Here is a 16,959-nt window from a genome sequence, read left to right as displayed (position 1 = left end):
GATTGGAAAGCATTTCTAATAGACATTGTATATATTCATTCTTTTTCTCACATTAAATTTAAGAGTTCTTACAATGGTAATAGCCTGATAGGATTATACATTATAGGAGAAAAGACTTATAGATATGGAAAAGTTAAAAAATACATAATCCTGCTATATCTGCAATTGCTAAGTCTTAAGAGGTGTTACATTGAATAGATTAAATATGAATTTAATGGATTCTGTATTGAGGAAATACAGACCAAAAACCTCAAAATATTTTTCTGTATTGACAAAATGTAATTTTACATTAGCCATTTGAGGGAAAGGGAATAATTTATAATTTAATTGTTCTTATTTTTTAGTGAATTTTGCAATATTGCTGAAAACTATAGAAGGAAGTAGAGAAGAAAATGAATGAATATGGCTGTTTTTTAAGGAGTTGATCCTGACTTAACTTGAATAAATGACTATTGAGTATACATAAGGAGCTGTAGATGAATAATGATGTGCTGATAGTCAGATCCATAAATACAGAATGTGTGACTTGAAGGCACTGAACAAATCCTTCATATTTTAACATTTATTCTCTCTGCCATTTAAATTCTTTATTACAAATTAGGACCACTGGTTTTAAATAGAGAACCATGTTTCCTTCTATTTCTTTTGTGTATTCACACAACCTTGGTCTGGAATGGCAAATGGTTTGTTTATGATCCTCAGGTGGTTATCCTTTAGGAGAGACACCAGGATTTCAGTCCTGTTCTGTCACTGCCAGTCGAAGCGGTTCTTTACATTTATGTTCCTCCTAACAACCCATGGCTTCACCTCAAAGGTTTTATTTGAGTAATTTTTTAAATGATAATGAGTTTCTTGTTTCTAAGAATTAAATGAGATGTATAGAAAAATACCACACAGCTGTGAAGGAGACCCCAAGACTGAAGAGGATGGCATATTGGACAGAACCGACTTTCCACTATGAAGTACTCCTTCATTCTTAGTTAGGTGTTTATGCAGTTTCACTATTACAGTAGTGAGTGCTTCCGGATACCAACCCAGGAAACGTCTTAAGCATTCCATAGAATGAAATATAGAAAGGAGAGTAGTAGTGAGTAGAGCACCCATGATCCTTTTGAGTTTATATCAGTATTGCATCTGTGCAGTACATTTACTCATAGCCCTCCTTAATCAGCTTCACAGAGGCAGTAAGTGGGTCCTAGAGTGTAGTGTTTGGGCGAGCAGAAAGTATCTCCTGGGACCCTCTACCCTTTAGCCCCACAACTTACCTGTTAACTTTTTCAAGTGATTCTGAAACATGTCAAGTTTTATAGTATTTGCCTAGAGTTCTGCACATCTTAAATGTCTATCAGAATGTGACTGGGGAACTACCTTAGTGTTAGTTACAAAATCCTTATCAAGCAAGAGTTTGAGACCTGTTTCAGGTTAGGATATACTAATGATAGAGGGAGTTAGATAAATGGAGACAACTTACTACAGTTCAGATCATTGGGAAAGGATCTTAGTCTGAGAAGGAAACTGTTAATCAGGAGCTGACAAAAGGCCGATGAGACTGGGGGGTGAGAGAGTAACCCCTTACAAAAGGCAGCTGTGTACGCACCGCAGAGCTTAGTAACAGTCGGGGATGGGATGACTGGTTAGAATTCCAGTGCTGTCTTTTCTAGGTTGGCCTCTTACCAACCTTGAAAGCAGTGTTGTCAGTCTGCAGATTCTTGAGGACTTTGGTTTTGTTTGTATTTTGGAAGAGGGGATTCATACGTGCAACTGAATCTTTCACATCTAGGTACAGAAGAATTTAGGCAACACCTAAGTGCTTTGAGAAGCGTGTTAACATAGTCAGAAACTACTGGCTAACTAAATCAAATGCTGGGATGCCAAGAAAATGGAATATGTACTGTTTTAACCTGAAGACAGCTAGTGCTTGCATGTCTTTAGCAGTGCTTAATGAAGAGTGGAACTATGTTTAGGGATGAAGATGGATAAAAATAGAGTGAATCTCATAGGCTGTGGATACAGTAGACTCAACTCTCTTCTGCTTTTTGAAACTATTATCTTATTTTATTATTTATATTACTCAAACATACTTTATTAAATGCTGAACTAGAGTGCTTATCTATCTTGAAAGTTTTCCAACAGAAGGCTTTGGCTTTTTTCCCAGTTGGTCTATTTATTTGTTGATAAAGACTAGACATAGAAGCATATCTCATGTTTCTGATAGGCAAGAAAAAGATATGCTGTGAAGTAGGGTATGGGACACATTGATTGATAAATGACATTTGAACCTTAAAACTGGTCAAAGGAAACTAGAACAGAGCTAAGTCATGAGTGAGCTCCAGAACTGCAACCCTTAATGCAGTCAAAGATCACATTTTAAAAAAAATTTTTACTTTATTTGTTTGATTTTCAAGATGGGGTTTCTCTGTGTAGCCCCAGCTGTTCTGTAATGTACTCTGTAGACCAGGACAGCCTCAGACTCAGAGATCAGCCTGCCTCTGCCTCCAAAGTACTTTAATTGAAGGTATGTGTCACCACCACTTGGCAACTGCTTTTCATCTAAATCTTCTAAAGCCAGGATATGTGGTACCCACCTGGTAATTTAAGCTAGTAACCAATAAAGGCGAGAATGTTGGCATGACTCCTGTTATCTCTCTAGGAAATAACTGTTTCTCAGGAAAATATCAACAAACAAAATGTCCATAGCCCCTGCCACCTCCTGTTTTGGCCAGCAGACTAATGAGTAGGGCAGGTGAGGTACAAACAGAACAGCACAATGTTGTTGATGGGTGTTGGGCTTGGGTACCTTCATTAGCCATATCTAATCTTTGATTTTTTTGCATAGAAATAAATGGGTAGGTAGTCTACCATTTTAGTCTTTTTGTTACAGAAAGCCACTGCTGTTTTATAACCATTAGAATTGGTGACCAAAGTAAAGGAGTTGTGCCCATTTCCATTCAATATATTGATTGGAATTCTAACATCCTCTATCTCCTTTTGTCTTTTGCAAAAAAGAAGAAGAAGAAGTATAGTTCAGACACTTAGAGCAGGTGTGAAATACAAGGGGAGGAAAGGCCTTTATAGTGCAACTTCCAGAGACCATGGTTTTAAGTGGTTAGTATCAAATAGCAAATAGTGAACACTTGGAGTTTAACACTATAAATTGTAAATAGCAAATTTTTACTTTTACTACTATGTTAAAGGCATTGTGCTATATGTTGGCTATGTTCTAAAATTGTTTGTATTATATTGATAGAGAAAATGTATAATTATATGATCATATAGCCCCATAGCAATCTGATGGGTAATTAATTTAAATCAATGACTGAAACAGCCACGTAAGAGATATACTTGTATTATTTGGTTGTCTAATGAATGACACACTGACTGAAAAGACAGACTGAAAAGAGCAAGATCTCCCAAGGTTCGTAACAGTTTCATGTTGGTGAGGCCATAGAGTTAAGAAGATGACAGTTTCTTTTTCCATGTTGTTCTGAGTTTTTCTTAATGAATAAAGTGTGCACTTTCCATGTCTTTATTACTGTTTCTATTTTCACAGTGTCTTTTATTAATTCTAGTTCATCTTAGATTTTATAATTTGTATTTTTATAAAACTTTCTGAACTGATAGGTTATAGACTCCCTGAGTGAGAATTTGTAGAGACATCTTCCAATTGTGTGTTCTAACATGATCACTCAGTCCATCTAAAGGTACACTTGGTTGAATCATATGCCTCATGTTAGTCATGGTGACTAGAGATCCTTGGTTCACACAAAAAGTGGGAGCATTAAGCATATCCTTTTCCATTGGTGTTGTTTTAAATTCGGTAATTCCTAAAATTAAAAAAAAACAAACAAACAAAAACAACCCCCTCCATTTTGTGTGTTAGAATTCTTGAGTGATGTACAAGCCAGTAGCACATTAATTCTGATCTGATTCAAAACTGAAGAAAAGAAAACAGCTCTGAGTCTGTATTGTCAGCATAAGGGAGGCTTTTTCATTGAGATCCTTTTCTGAAGCATCAGATTCATGCTGTCCCCAGTTCTGTGCTTGAGTGTACTTTGTTCAGCAAACTATATGATGTTTATGTGAGCAGTGGTTGGGGCAGATGGAGAAATGATGGCGACCTGACTCACCATGTTTATTCCATTCAGTTCATTGTATGCTCAAGGACATTGGCAGGGGGAGAAATGAGGGTTGGCAAAAAATCAACTACTTTGCCCTTGTCAGAAATAAAGAGATAGTAGCAACTTCTCCAAAATTAAAGATTCATTTACGTTGAAAGCTGGTTAAACAAAGTATACTTTTAGGAACATTCGATTTTGCATATGCTTGGGTCTTAATAATTTTATAATTTATACCAAAAATACTGGTGAGTTATTCTGTTGCTGGGTTTAAGAAAGGAGTGACTAGCTATAGGCCAGACTCATGAAATGATATTGGATAGTGTAACTACATTCAAATGTAGGAATGTGTTTTGTTGTGGTAACTGAAGTGTGGGAAGATGAAGATTTGCATGAGGCCTAGGGCGGAGACCGAGATGTGAGTGCTAATATGTAGTCATACACAGATCTATGTGTAGATTTCCCAGAGGCTGAGATGATTAAGGAAAAACCAAAGTGATGCCAGGGATACTGGATACCAGATAAAGAAAACTAAATAGCTAATACTTCATGCTATTATACAGCTCACTTGGATTAAAATGAGGTTTCTTCTTAAAGCAGTGGGTCCGAGTCTGATGTCAAATTTCAGAAGTACATGTCTCTTTGTCTCTTGTTTTGTTGCTGAGAGGGATACATGGACAAGGGTAATACCCTCAGAAGTAGAAACAAGACAACTTGTGTGGTGGTGGCCAGCCTTCGATCCTATGTAAGACTCTAGATAACTCAGAGTACCATGGGGGGGGGGTGTCAGTTCTAGAGAAATTCAGAAGCGAAACGACAATGAATGTCAATTCTGTTAGCTTTGCAAGTTTTAGATTTCTTGTACAGCTGTTGTCAGTGAATATTATTGCAGTACTTGAGTTAAACAACCAGGACCAGTTTGAAGATTGAAATCCATAGCTTTTGACTTAGTTTTTCTATTCCAGTCAATTAGTTACTGTTACCATTCTGTCTTATCAGTGGTATCTCCTCATCTGGTCTTACAAGTGTGTGTCAAAGAGAAGAAACCTTCCAGTTTTCTTATTAACTGTAAATGCAACTCACAAGAGTTTTGAACTCTTAGTATATCTGTAATAACAGCTTTCCAAGAATGCCAAGATCAGCCTGCCACGTTCACCTGTCCTTCTAGAGGTTCATTTTCTTCTCTAGTAGCAGAGTCAATAAGTGATCATCCAAACATTTGGAGCCTAAAGGATGGTTGGGTGGAGGGGGCATCAGATAAGATTAGAGGAAGGGAGGTCTGGCTGTAGTACTAGATGTTATGCTGTGAATACAATGAAAATGCAGATGAGGTTAGTGCTGTTAGATGCACAGAAAACAATACAAGTGTTTTCTCTGGAGGGAAAAAAATGTAAATTTGAGGTATGCAAGGGGGCAGATATAAAGTGACTTGCAAATCAGTGCTTAGAATAATAGGGAAAAAGTGCACTGTGTAGGCCTGCTGAGCATGACTCTTTGGTTGAGATGTGGCATGATCTAATAAGGTAACATGAGGTGAAGTAAAAAGAGTACTGTGTTAGATATTTAGCATATAGTATACTGCTGCTATAGTAAGTGGCTAGAAACTCAGTGGCTTACAACAAAACACAGATTAACTATCTTACAGTTCCAGAGATCAGAAGTCTCGATATCAAAATATTGACAAGGCTCTGATCTTTTATGGAATCTGTAAAGGAGGTGATTTATTTTATTTTTAAAAACCCTTTTCAGTACCAGAAGCTGCCCTGCATTGCTTGTTACAGCCCCCTTTCTATCTTCAGAGCATCTGTCTGTCTGTCTCTGTCTCTCTCTGAGTCTTCAGCTTTTAAAGATGCTTATTACTACACTGGACCAACCAAGATAATCTTACTATTTTAAGGTTAGCTGATTCACACATCTGTGTCTGCTACCTTAATTCCTTAATTCACATGCCGTGGGGTTTTTACCAGTTTCAGAATCTGGATGTGAACAGATCTTTTGGAGGCTGTAATTTTGAATTATCATGAGCAATGTTCTTTGGAAAATCTGTACCTATTAGAATATAGAGGAGTGCAGAGAAATTATCAGCTCTGTTATCTTTTCAACTTGGCCATTGATATTTTCCTTCTCCTGCCCACAACAGCTTGTATCCATAAGTCCTTAATCAGAAAGAGTGTTACCCTGAACACTGATGCAGGCATTGCTCCTGGTTCCATTTACTTTTAAGGCTGTTCTTCTATTGTATTGGATGGAAAGCTAGATTAGCAGCGAAGTGACTGGAATTATGATTCAGACTTTGTCAGTAATCTGATTTGTAACCATAGGGATATCCTTTTAGTCTCTCTTTGACATAATTCTCTGTCTACACACAGAATTCAGGATAATAATAGCAGCCGGTCTGACAAAGCTGTAGATATCTCTCCCAAAATATTGTAGCATATTTAATTTTTTATTTATAAAGAATAAATCAAATCTCTTTATTTTCCTTTTGTATGTTAAACAGTGAAGAATTAAAGAGCTTGCAGATTTTTTTTGTTTGTTTGTTTTTTACTTTCCACTGCCCTTTACTTTGAAAATATCTTCTGTAAATAGGCTTGGATAATTTTGTCACAGTAACTCAAGCTATATTTTTGTAGGCCTGGCCCAACTAGTCAGTAGGACAATAAGAATCTTCAAGCCCATACTCAGAAGAAGTTTACTAGTTGAATAGTTTCTAGAATCAAGTAAAATAAATGACAGAATATTGTGATTTCCCTTAGGCTTTTTTTTCTTACAACTTTATTTAAAAAAGAGATATACATGTACAGATTTTTAAAAGCATTTTGGCATAGCACTATATGAATATATTTTTGTAAGCACTTAATTCTTTTAGAAGTTTGATAGTATGCATTGAAATCTTACTAGTTACCATAAGCATAAAGTACATGTACAACAGAATATAACATGGAAACAGTCAGAGTTTTCTTGGTGTGTATAGATTAAACATAATGAGAAGGACTGAGGCTTTCACTTTTTTGAACTTCATATGGCCTGTGAGTTGTTTCTGGGGTATTCAGAGCTTTCTGGGGCTAGTACCCAATTATCAGTGATTGCATATTATGTCTGTTATTTTCTGACTGGATTACCTCACTCAAGATGATATTCTCTAGATACATCCATTTTCCTAGGAATTTCATAAAGTCATTGTTTCTAATATCTGAGTAGTACTCCATTGTGTAAATATGCCACAATTTTTGTATCCATTCATCTACTGAAGAACATCTGGGTTCTTTCCAGTTTCTGGCTATTATAAATAGGGTTGCTATGAACATTGTGGTGCATGTGTCCTTATTGTATGTTGGAGCATCTCTGGGGTATATGCCCAGAAGTAGAATAACTGGGTTTTCAGGTAGGACTATGTCCAATTTTCTGAGGAACCGCCGGACTGATTTCCAGAGTGGTTGTACCAGCTTATAACCCCACCAACAGTGGAGGAGTGTTCCTCTTTCTCCCCATCCTCACCAGCATCTGCTGTCATCTGAGTTTTTGATCTTAGCCATTCTGACTGGTGTGAGGTGGAATCTCAGGGTTTTGATTTGCATTTCCCTAATGACTAGGGATGTTGAGTATTTCCTTACATGCTTCTCAGCCACTCTATATTCCTCAATGGACATTCTTTGTTTAGCTCTGTACCCCATTTTTTAATAGGTGTTTGATTCTCAGGAGTCTAACTTCTTGAGTTCTTTGTATATATTGGATATTAGACCTCTTTCAGATGTGGGGTTGGTAAAGATCTTTTTCCAATCTGTTGGCTGCCGTTTTGTTTTCTTGACATGTCCTTAGCCTTACAGAAACTTTGCAATCTCATTAAGTCCCATTTCTAGATCCTTGGTCTTAGAGCACAAGCCATTGAGGTTCTGTTCAGGAAATTTTCCCCTGTGCCTATGTTGTTAGGGGAAGGATGAAGAGAGTGGGGGGCATATGGCCCATGGAGGTGCGGCGAGGCCTGAGGGCAAGGGAGATGCCTCTGAGGGGTCCATGTTGGGAATCCCTTCCCTGAGGGACCAGCCACACAACAGTATAGTACGGAATAGAGTTTATTCAGGTCATGGGAGAGTTAAGAGGGTGGTAGAGGCAGAGAGAGAGAGAGAAGAGAGAAGTAGAGGAGTAGAGGAGTAGAGGAGTAGAGGCCGGCCATGAGCACGTGGGACAGAGAGGGGGGAAGGGAAGGGAAGAGGGAGGCTGCAAGAGCACCAGGGCAGGAGAGGCCAAGAGAGAGAGGAGGGGTCAAGCAGCTCCTTTTATAGTGTCAGGTCACTGGGGCGGAGCATACCTGGCCACTGCTGGGTAATTGAGGGGTGGGGTATACCTGGCTGTTGCTAGGTAACTGAGAGGTGGGGTTTACAGAATCCCAACATATGTGTTCTAAGGTTTTTTCCTACTTTCTCTTCTAATAGTTTCAGTGTACCTGGTTTAATGTGGAGATCTTTGATCCACTTGCACTTGAGCTTTGTACAAGGAGATAAGGGTCTATTTTCATTCTTCTGCATTCTGAGTGCCAGTTGAGCCAACAGCATTTGTTGAAGAGGCTGTCCTTTTTCCATTGAATGTTTTCAGCTCCTTTGTCAAAAATCAAGTGACCATATGTGTGAGGGTTCATTTCTGGATGTTCTATTCTGTTCCATTGATCAACCTGCCTATCTCTGTACCAGTACCATGTGGTTTTTAACACAATTGCCTTGTAATATAGCTTGAGGTCAGGGATGGTGATTCCCGAAGATGTTTTCTTGTCTGTAGTTAGTCTGGCTAAGGGTTTATCAATCTTGTTAATATTCTCAAAGAACCAGCTCTTGGTTTTGTTGATTCTTTGAATGGTTCTTTTTGTTTCTACTTGGTTAAATTCTGCTCTGAGTTTGATTATTTCTTGCCGTCTACTCCTCTTGGGTGTATCTGCTTCTTTTTGTTCTAGAGCTTTCAACTGTGCTGCTGTATGCTCTCTCCAGTTTCTTTTTGGAGGCAATCAGAGCTATGAGTTTTCCTCTTAGTACTGCTTTCATTGCATCCCATAAGTTTGGGTATGTTGTGCTTTTATTTTCATTAAATTCTAGAAAATCCTTAATTTCTTTCTTTATTTCTTCTTTGACCATGCTATTGTTGAGTAGAGCATTGTTCAACTTCCATGTGTATGTGGGCTTTTTTGTCCTTGTTGTTATTAAAGACTAGCCTTAGTCCATGGTGATCTGATAGGATACATGGGAGTAGTTCAGTCTTCTTATATCTATTGAGGCTTGTTTTGTGACCGACCATATCATCAGTTTTGGAGAAGGTGTCATGAGGTGCTGAGAAGAAGGTGTGTTTTTTTGTTTTAGGGTGAAATGTGTAGATTTCTATTAATTCCAATTGGTTCATAACCTCTGCTAGTTTCACTGCGTCTCTGTTCAGTTTCTGCTTCCATGATCTGTCCATTGATGAGAGTGGGGTGTTGAAGTCTCCCACTATCATTGTGTGTGGTGCAATGTATGTTTTGAGCTTTAGTAGGGTTTCTTTTATGAATATGGGTGCTCTTGTCTTTAGAGTATATATGTTAAGGATTGAGAATTCATCCTGATAAATTTTCCCTGTAATGAGTAAAAAGTGTTCTTCCTTATCTTTTTTGATAACTTTTGGTTGAAAATCTACTGTATTGGATATTAGAATGGCTACTCCAGCTTGTTTCTTGGGGCCGTTTGCTTGGAAGGTTTTTTTCCCAGCCTTTTACTCTGAGATAATGTCTGTCTTTGTCTCTGAGATGAGTTTCCTGTATGTAGCAAAATGGTGGATTCTGTTTATGTATCCAGTCTCATAGTCTATGTCTCTTTATTGGGGAATTGAGTCCATTTATGTTAACAGATAATAAGAAATAGTGGTTGCTGTTTCCTGCTATTTTTGCTTTTAGAGGTAGAATTATATCTGTGTGCCTTTCTTCTTTTGGTTTTCTTGCTCATTTTCTTTTTCTAGGATATAGTTTCTCTCCTTGTATTGGGTTTTCCATTTGTTATTCTTTGTAGGGCTGGTTGTGGTCAGATATTGTGTGAATTTAGTTTTGTCCTGGAATATCTTCATCTCTCCATCTATGGTGATTGAGAGTTTCGCTGGGTATAGTAACCTGGGCTGACATTTGTGTTCTCTTAGGGTCTATATGTTGTCTGTCCAGGATCTTCTAGCTTTCATAGTCTCTTTTGAGAAGTTAGATGTAATTCTGATTGGTCTGCCTTTATATGTTACTTATCCTTTTTCCCTTACTGCTTTTAGTATTCTTTCTTTGCTTTGGGCACTTGGAGTTTTGACTATTATGTGTTGGGAAGAATTTCTTTTCTGGAGTTCTGTAGGCTTCTTTTATGCTCATGGTCATCTCATTCTTAAGGATAGAAAAGTTTTCTTCTACGATATTTTTGAAGATAACTACCGTGCCTTTTAGTTGATATTCTTCACCCTCTTCTATTCCTATTATCCTTAGGTTTGGTCTTCTCATTGTGTCCTGGATCTCCTGGACATTTTGGGTTAGGAGAGTTTTGGTTTTTGCATCTTCTCTGAATGTTTTGTCTGTGTTTTTAATGTTGTCTTCAGCCCCTGAGATTCTCTCTTCCACCTCTTGTAGTCTGTTGGAGATGCTAGCATCTGTGACTCCTGAGTTTTTTTTTTTTTTTTTTTTTTTTTAGGTTTTCCATCTCCAGGGTTGTCTCTTTTTGTGTTTTCTTTATTGTTTCGATTTCCATTTTCAATTCTTTCATCTCTTTGGTTCTGTATTCCTGGTTTTCTTTGAGTTGAGTGATTTTTGTGTTTCCTCCTTAAAAGCTTCTATTTGTTTGTGGTTGTCCTCCTGTGCTTGTTTAAGGGAGTTGTTCACACTCTTCTCGAAGATCTCCATCATGGTCTTGAGGTATGATTTCAGGTCTGAGTCTTTTTCTGGAGTGTTTGGTGATCCACTGCTTGCTGTGGTGGGAGAGCTGGGTTCTGATGTCGCCAGGTTGTCTTGGTTTCCATTGCTTAAGTTCTTTTATTTTCCTCTTGCCATCTTGTCATCTATGATTATAGGTGGTCTTGTTGTCAGTGACTGGCACCCGTCTCTCCTGTGGATCCGAGGCCCGTGGGTTCAGGAAGAAAGTTGCTTCTGAGTGTTCAGCTTTCAGTGGGCAAGCAGTGAGTTCTGGTAGCTGTGACTCAGCTCTGTCTTTGTGGGCTCAGGTGTGGGAGCTCTTGTGAGGCTGTTCTGGTAGCTCAGCCCTGTGCCCACAGGTCCTGAGTACTGCTGGCAGGAACCTGTCTCTTTCTCTAGGCCAAAACAGACCTTTCTCCAGATAGCATGGTACTTTGTGCTCCCTGAGAACTCCCGCTGTGCTCTCCCTGGGCCTATGTGCCAGGCTCCCCTCTGGTCCAGGTGTAAGAGGGCCTGTAGAGTTGAACTTCAAGCACTGACTTTCCCATGCAGACCCCTGTTCTCACTGACAAGGGCCTGTGCCTTACTCTGGGCCTGTGTGTTTAGTCTGTGAGCCCAGGCTTTCCAGGTGGAGATTTCCCGGATTTTCTCTGCCAGAGGTCAGGCCCTACTCTAGGCCGTAGGAGGTCATTTTCTTGGTGCTCTGCCTAACCCTCTCTGCAATTTGGTTACTCACAGCGCAATCTCACTTGGCAGAGTCTCGTGTGTTTTGAGTAGAAATGTATATGGCTCTAAATAGAGGAAAGTATAGGCATTTTTATGTGAAGTCAGTAGTACCTGATGATAATGGAAACCTCATCAGTGTGAACTTCATAGACTGTGTATCTGTGGTTCATGAAGTATTGAATGAGAATTATGGGCTGTATTAGTTACTGGTCTTGACATTGTGCTGCAGTGACACACTCTTGATAATGCAGCTTCAAGAAAATTCATTTTAGCTCATAGCTCCAGGTTACAGCCCAGTTTAACAGGGAAGTCAGCTGGTCACATATCTCTATATGTCTGTGTGTGAAGTGGAGGTATTATTATTCCCATGTTTTCAGATGTAAGACAGGATTTAGTGGAGAAAATACAGAGGCACAAGAATAGTGTCTAAATTACCTTCCTTTTTCCTTCCTCCCAGTAATTTGATTAACTCTGCTTTGTACTTCTCCATCTTTGACATTATAAATTCTCTCTCCTTCCTTCTGGTATGATGATGATGTTGAGGATGACAGCGAAGGACATATAATAAAAGAGGGATGTTTGAACGGCCTGCTTCCTGTGTGAGCAGTTAATAGTTTTAAGGGGTTTTGAGTTTTCTTCTTAATAAGAGCAGTTCATTATTAGTCTTTCGTGGCCATAGGTAGCTCTTCTACTAGAGACCTTGAGGGTAACTGCCTATATTATTTATGTTTGTCTTAGCAAATTCTTTTGTAAGCTTTCTCCTCACCTTTTAATACACAGTAAAAGCTGAACTAAAAGTTTTTCACTCTTAAAACTTTGTTTTGTTCACTTCCAGAAAAGAAATTATAAGGTGTGCCATGCACCTTACCAAATGAGCCCAGTTAAAACAAGTGTTAATTCATCTCTTCAGCTGTTGTCTGAAATTCAGTTTCCAGGATATATCATTTGTAACTCATTATTTTGATCCTTTCTTCCTCCAGCCATCCCTGTACACCACACTCCAGAGCCTTGCATATACTAGACAAGTTCTGTATCACAGAGCTACATCCACACCTCCCTGATAAGTATTTTCTCACTTGCTAATTGAAAGAAACACGTTAAGTTTTATACCTTGCTTATTTGAGATTTTAACACCTTTTCCCATATTCCATATGTATGATTATAAGTGGACTTGGCCAGTATTATATTCATGATCACCACTAATACAGAGATAAAGCCAAAAGCTAAGGAATAGGAACATGGAGATGGGAGCAGGATTGTTTATATGTGGAAGAGTATTTTTATAATGTCTTCATGTTGCAGTAGCAGGCATTTTACTATGTTTTTTCCTCCCTAGTTATCAGGGACTATGAAGAACAGAAAAAGCATCCAGGAACCTAGATTTGATTATTACAGCCATGAACTTCCTGATATTGACCTCAGTGAATGTGAATTCCCACATGTCATTGAAATTTATGACTTTCCTCAAGAATTTCGTACAGAAGACCTTTTGCGGATTTTCTGCAGTTACCAGTAAGTATTTGCAGGTGGTTCCAAATGTTAGATAATGTGAGAGAAAGTCATCTTAATAATTAAAAAAAATCATGTCTTTAAATTTTTTTTAGTCATTTATTTTAGTTAACACCAGGTTTGTGTGTTGTTCAGATCAGTTCTAAAACCTGTATTTCAGACTAGTCTTCAGTTTTTTTTGAAGATAGCCTTTGTAGATACTGATGTAACATTTACAAAGACTACTGTTGGTGATGACCTCTATGTCTGTTTTGGTGGTACATTTAGTCCATTTATATTTATTGTAATTATTGGTATATTTGAACTTACCTTTTTTTGTTTGTTTTTATATTTGCCTGTCATCTCTTCTGTGTATACTTGTCCTACCTTTTTCCTCTTCTTTTTTTTTCCCTTGACTTACAGGTCAACTTTTTTCACATTTCATTTCTTAAATAATCTGTTTCTGTTCTTTGATGGTTACTCTAGAAAGTATAAAAATGTGTGCTAAAACTTTTTCTTTCTTTCTAAATACTGCAAGGTTTTTTAAATTCTATATATCTCAAACCCAACTTATATGCTGCTTGGCTGTTTGATTCATTTTCTTATATTTTGCTGGCAACAAACTCAAGTGTTCCAAGTCTCCTTCTCTTTCTCCTCTTCTTCTTCCTCCTCCTCTTCCTCTTCATATCTCTCTTGCTGTTTGTTTTTGTTTTATTTTATTTTATTTTTTTGTTTTGAGACAGAGTTTCTCTGTTTAACAAAGCCCTGGCTGTCCTGGAACTTGATCTGTAGACCAGACTGGCCTTGAACTCACAGAGATCCACCTGACTTTGTCTCCTGAGTGCTGAGATTAAAGGTGTGTGCTACAACTGCCTGGCTAGGTGTTGTGTTTCTTTAGTAGCTGTATGTCAGTTTCATTCTTGTTACAACTATTTTTTTAACTGTACAAAGAATTAGACCTGTTTTTGTGTGTGCTAAATAATGTCCTACCACTGAACTGCACCTGGTCTTTTATTTGTGAAAAGATTTGTATATTGTGTATATATTAGTAATTCTAGATCGGCTGTTATTTCTGAGAAATGTGAAGATTCTCTTACTGGTTACTGGCTTCTCTCTGGTGAGGGTTGGCTGACAGTCTCCATGCCACGTCTCATCATGACCTTTCTCTCTGGATGACACTACATTTTTCTTTTTGACTTTGATATTGATAATTTTTACTACAAATGCGGACTTTATAGATTTTTCAAACTTTTCCTGATTGAGATTATATCTGTTCATTAAACCAGTAATTAATTCTTTCAGTGTTGTCTCTGACCCAGTCTCTCTTCACCTACTCCAAGATACAAATTGGGTGTGAGTTAGGTTTTCTCATTTAACTTTCTTGTCACCTCTTTTGTATATCTCATCTTTTTTTTCCCTAAGACATTCAGTTTGGGATTCTAGTTCATATTATCTATTCCAATCTATGCTTAATTGTTGCTAACTATTTCTACTGTATTTCCAAAGTTTGTTCTATAATGCCTTGAATTAAAAAAAATATTTTTAAGTCTGCTTGATCATTTTTACAGCTTTTTTTCTCCATATATCTTTAGTTTGCAATTGTTTTTTAGAACATTGAGCATAGCCCTTCTGTGGTCTCTGATAGTTCTGTTGTCTAAAGCCCTTTAGTTGTAGTTTGTTTCTGGTTAACTTCAGTTTTTGTTAGTGCTTGCTCTCCGTGTCTTCCTTTTTGGGGGATTGAGCTATATTTTTACTGTGCGTTGATGTTTTTCTTGGGACTTATGAGCATTAAGGGTGATTTAAAAAGAGGGACTTTTCTTAAAACATGGGAGCATTTTCCTGTGCCAGGTCCCAAGGATGCTGACAGTTTAGGAGTTTTCATATTAAATTGTTGATTTAAGGTTTTGCGACCACTCAGAAAAAGTAAAATGGGGAGTGTTATATTGTTTAATTATTATATGTCACAACCATTTTATTTTGACACATCTAAATGTCTGTTTACTTGTGCCAGCCTCTCAATGTAGTGTCCAACTGCCCTTCACTCTTTAGCCATTGGTGTGTTGATTAGACAGTTCCTGGAAGTCATGTGGCGCTACCTCGCCCATAATTTATAGCTTCAAATCTTTAAAGACAAGAAAATTTAACATGTCTTTAGATTTTGTAAGCAAATAGTCCCGTGACTGTTTTTATTGTTGTTTTGTTTTGTTTTGTTTTGTTTTGACAGGGTTGCCATGGAATCCCAGCTGGTCTTGAATTCTTCCCTGAATCGCCCTTTAGAGTGCTGGGATTATAAGCATGGCTACCATTCCTGGCTCATCTCAGTTTCATAGACACAGCTCCTCTGTACACTCATTCATTCTGTTTCATATTGCTGCATGTAGTGAAGAGTTCACGTCTGTTACAAGTGTTCTTCAGAACAATTACGCTAACTCTTGTGTGTGTTTAAGTGGTACATTTTAGATGATAAAGGAATCAGAAGTATACATATTATATATAACTTATCATTAAAAATAGACTCAGGATCAGAAAGATAACCTAGAAAGTATGAAGAAAAAGATTTTCTGGGTCTAGAAGAAAGTCAATATCAAGGAGGGATATACTTTAATATTTCAATCCTGCTATTAAAAATGAATCAAATCTATTTGATGCTACAAATTTAAACTTAAAATTCAGTTTATTTATATCCCAGATGTCAAGATTATAGACATACTTAGCCAGATCCCAGCTTTACATTGAATTTGTAAGATTCTGTTTCAGAGCATAGCTCCTAAATCTTTCTGGTAAAGGACAAGAGAGTTCATATTTCAGGTATCTGTGCTGTCTCAGTGTGACAGCCGTAGACAGGATGTAAACAGATAAGTGTGGTTGAGAAAGTAAAACTTTATAAAAATGGTTAGTTTTTGTTTTAAGGCAGGATTTAGGTATCCCAGCCTGGTCTTAAACTCTTGATCCTCTGCTTCAGTCTTCAGAAGTGCTGGGGTTTACTAACACATCTGGCCTGTGTTTTATTCTCAAGGCAAAACAAACCAACAAAACCCACATTTTGTTTTGTTTTGTTTTTGATTTTTGAGACAAGATTTCTCTGTGTAACCGCTCTGGCTGTCCTGGAACTCAGTCTGTAGAGCAGTATTGCAGGCTGGCCTCAAGCTCACAGAGATCCACCTGCCTGTACCTCTCCTAAGTGCTGGGATTAAAGGTGAGCACCACCATTGCCCAGCAAAATATTTTAAGTAAAGAGCTAGAATGGCTGAAATTAGCTAACAGCTATTTACTTGTTTTATCAGCTAGACTCAAGTTAGGGAAGACAGCTGAAAGATAGCAAAGTTGAATAGATGTGGAAATATTTAATCTATGTTGTAAACGTTACTGCTGTAAATGTATAGTGTAGGTAAGTCATTGATGCAGGTTTTTTTTTAAGCTCCAGTGTCAGATGCTGTTCAATTACTAATAGATCTTTAAGAGCAGTCAATAAAATTAAATCTCAGATATGAGCTTCCTTAGATAATCATTGATAAAGTTAGGCTGTCATTAATAAAATGGCGATCATTTTGCCCATATCTAGAATTTCCTCAAGGATTATTGAGGTTTGCTGCTTTTTGTTTGTTTGTTTTTGAGAAAGTTTCTTACTTTGCAGCCCAGGCTAGCCAGGTACTCAGAATCTTCCCTTCTTCTCTCTGCCAGCACTGGATTATATACAGGCATCACCACCATCCCAGGTTAAGGAGTAGGGATTCTTTG

The 16,959-nt window shown here is 37.8% G+C and overlaps 1 protein-coding gene across 3 annotated transcripts in view; it reads left to right on the top strand.

The window, feature by feature from the left end:
• Window positions 1-16,959, top strand: part of R3HCC1L (R3H domain and coiled-coil containing 1 like) — a 78,896-nt gene that overhangs the window by 49,604 nt on the left and 12,333 nt on the right. For all 3 annotated transcript variants that reach the window (XR_013974930.1, XM_080911738.1, XM_080911739.1), the window contains exon 3: window positions 13,070-13,245. Coding sequence is in view for 2 of the 3 variants with exons in the window: in XM_080911738.1 (XP_080767864.1) it covers window positions 13,070-13,245 (176 nt within the window). In the remaining variant the exon portion in view is untranslated. The remainder of the gene's footprint in view (window positions 1-13,069; window positions 13,246-16,959) is intronic.

The sequence above is a fragment of the Micromys minutus genome (assembly GCF_963924665.1).
Source record: "Micromys minutus genome assembly, chromosome: 2".
NCBI classification, from domain to species: domain Eukaryota; kingdom Metazoa; phylum Chordata; class Mammalia; order Rodentia; family Muridae; genus Micromys; species Micromys minutus.
Note: the sequence above shows the minus strand (reverse complement) of the source record. Positions and strands in the feature narration are given on the sequence as shown.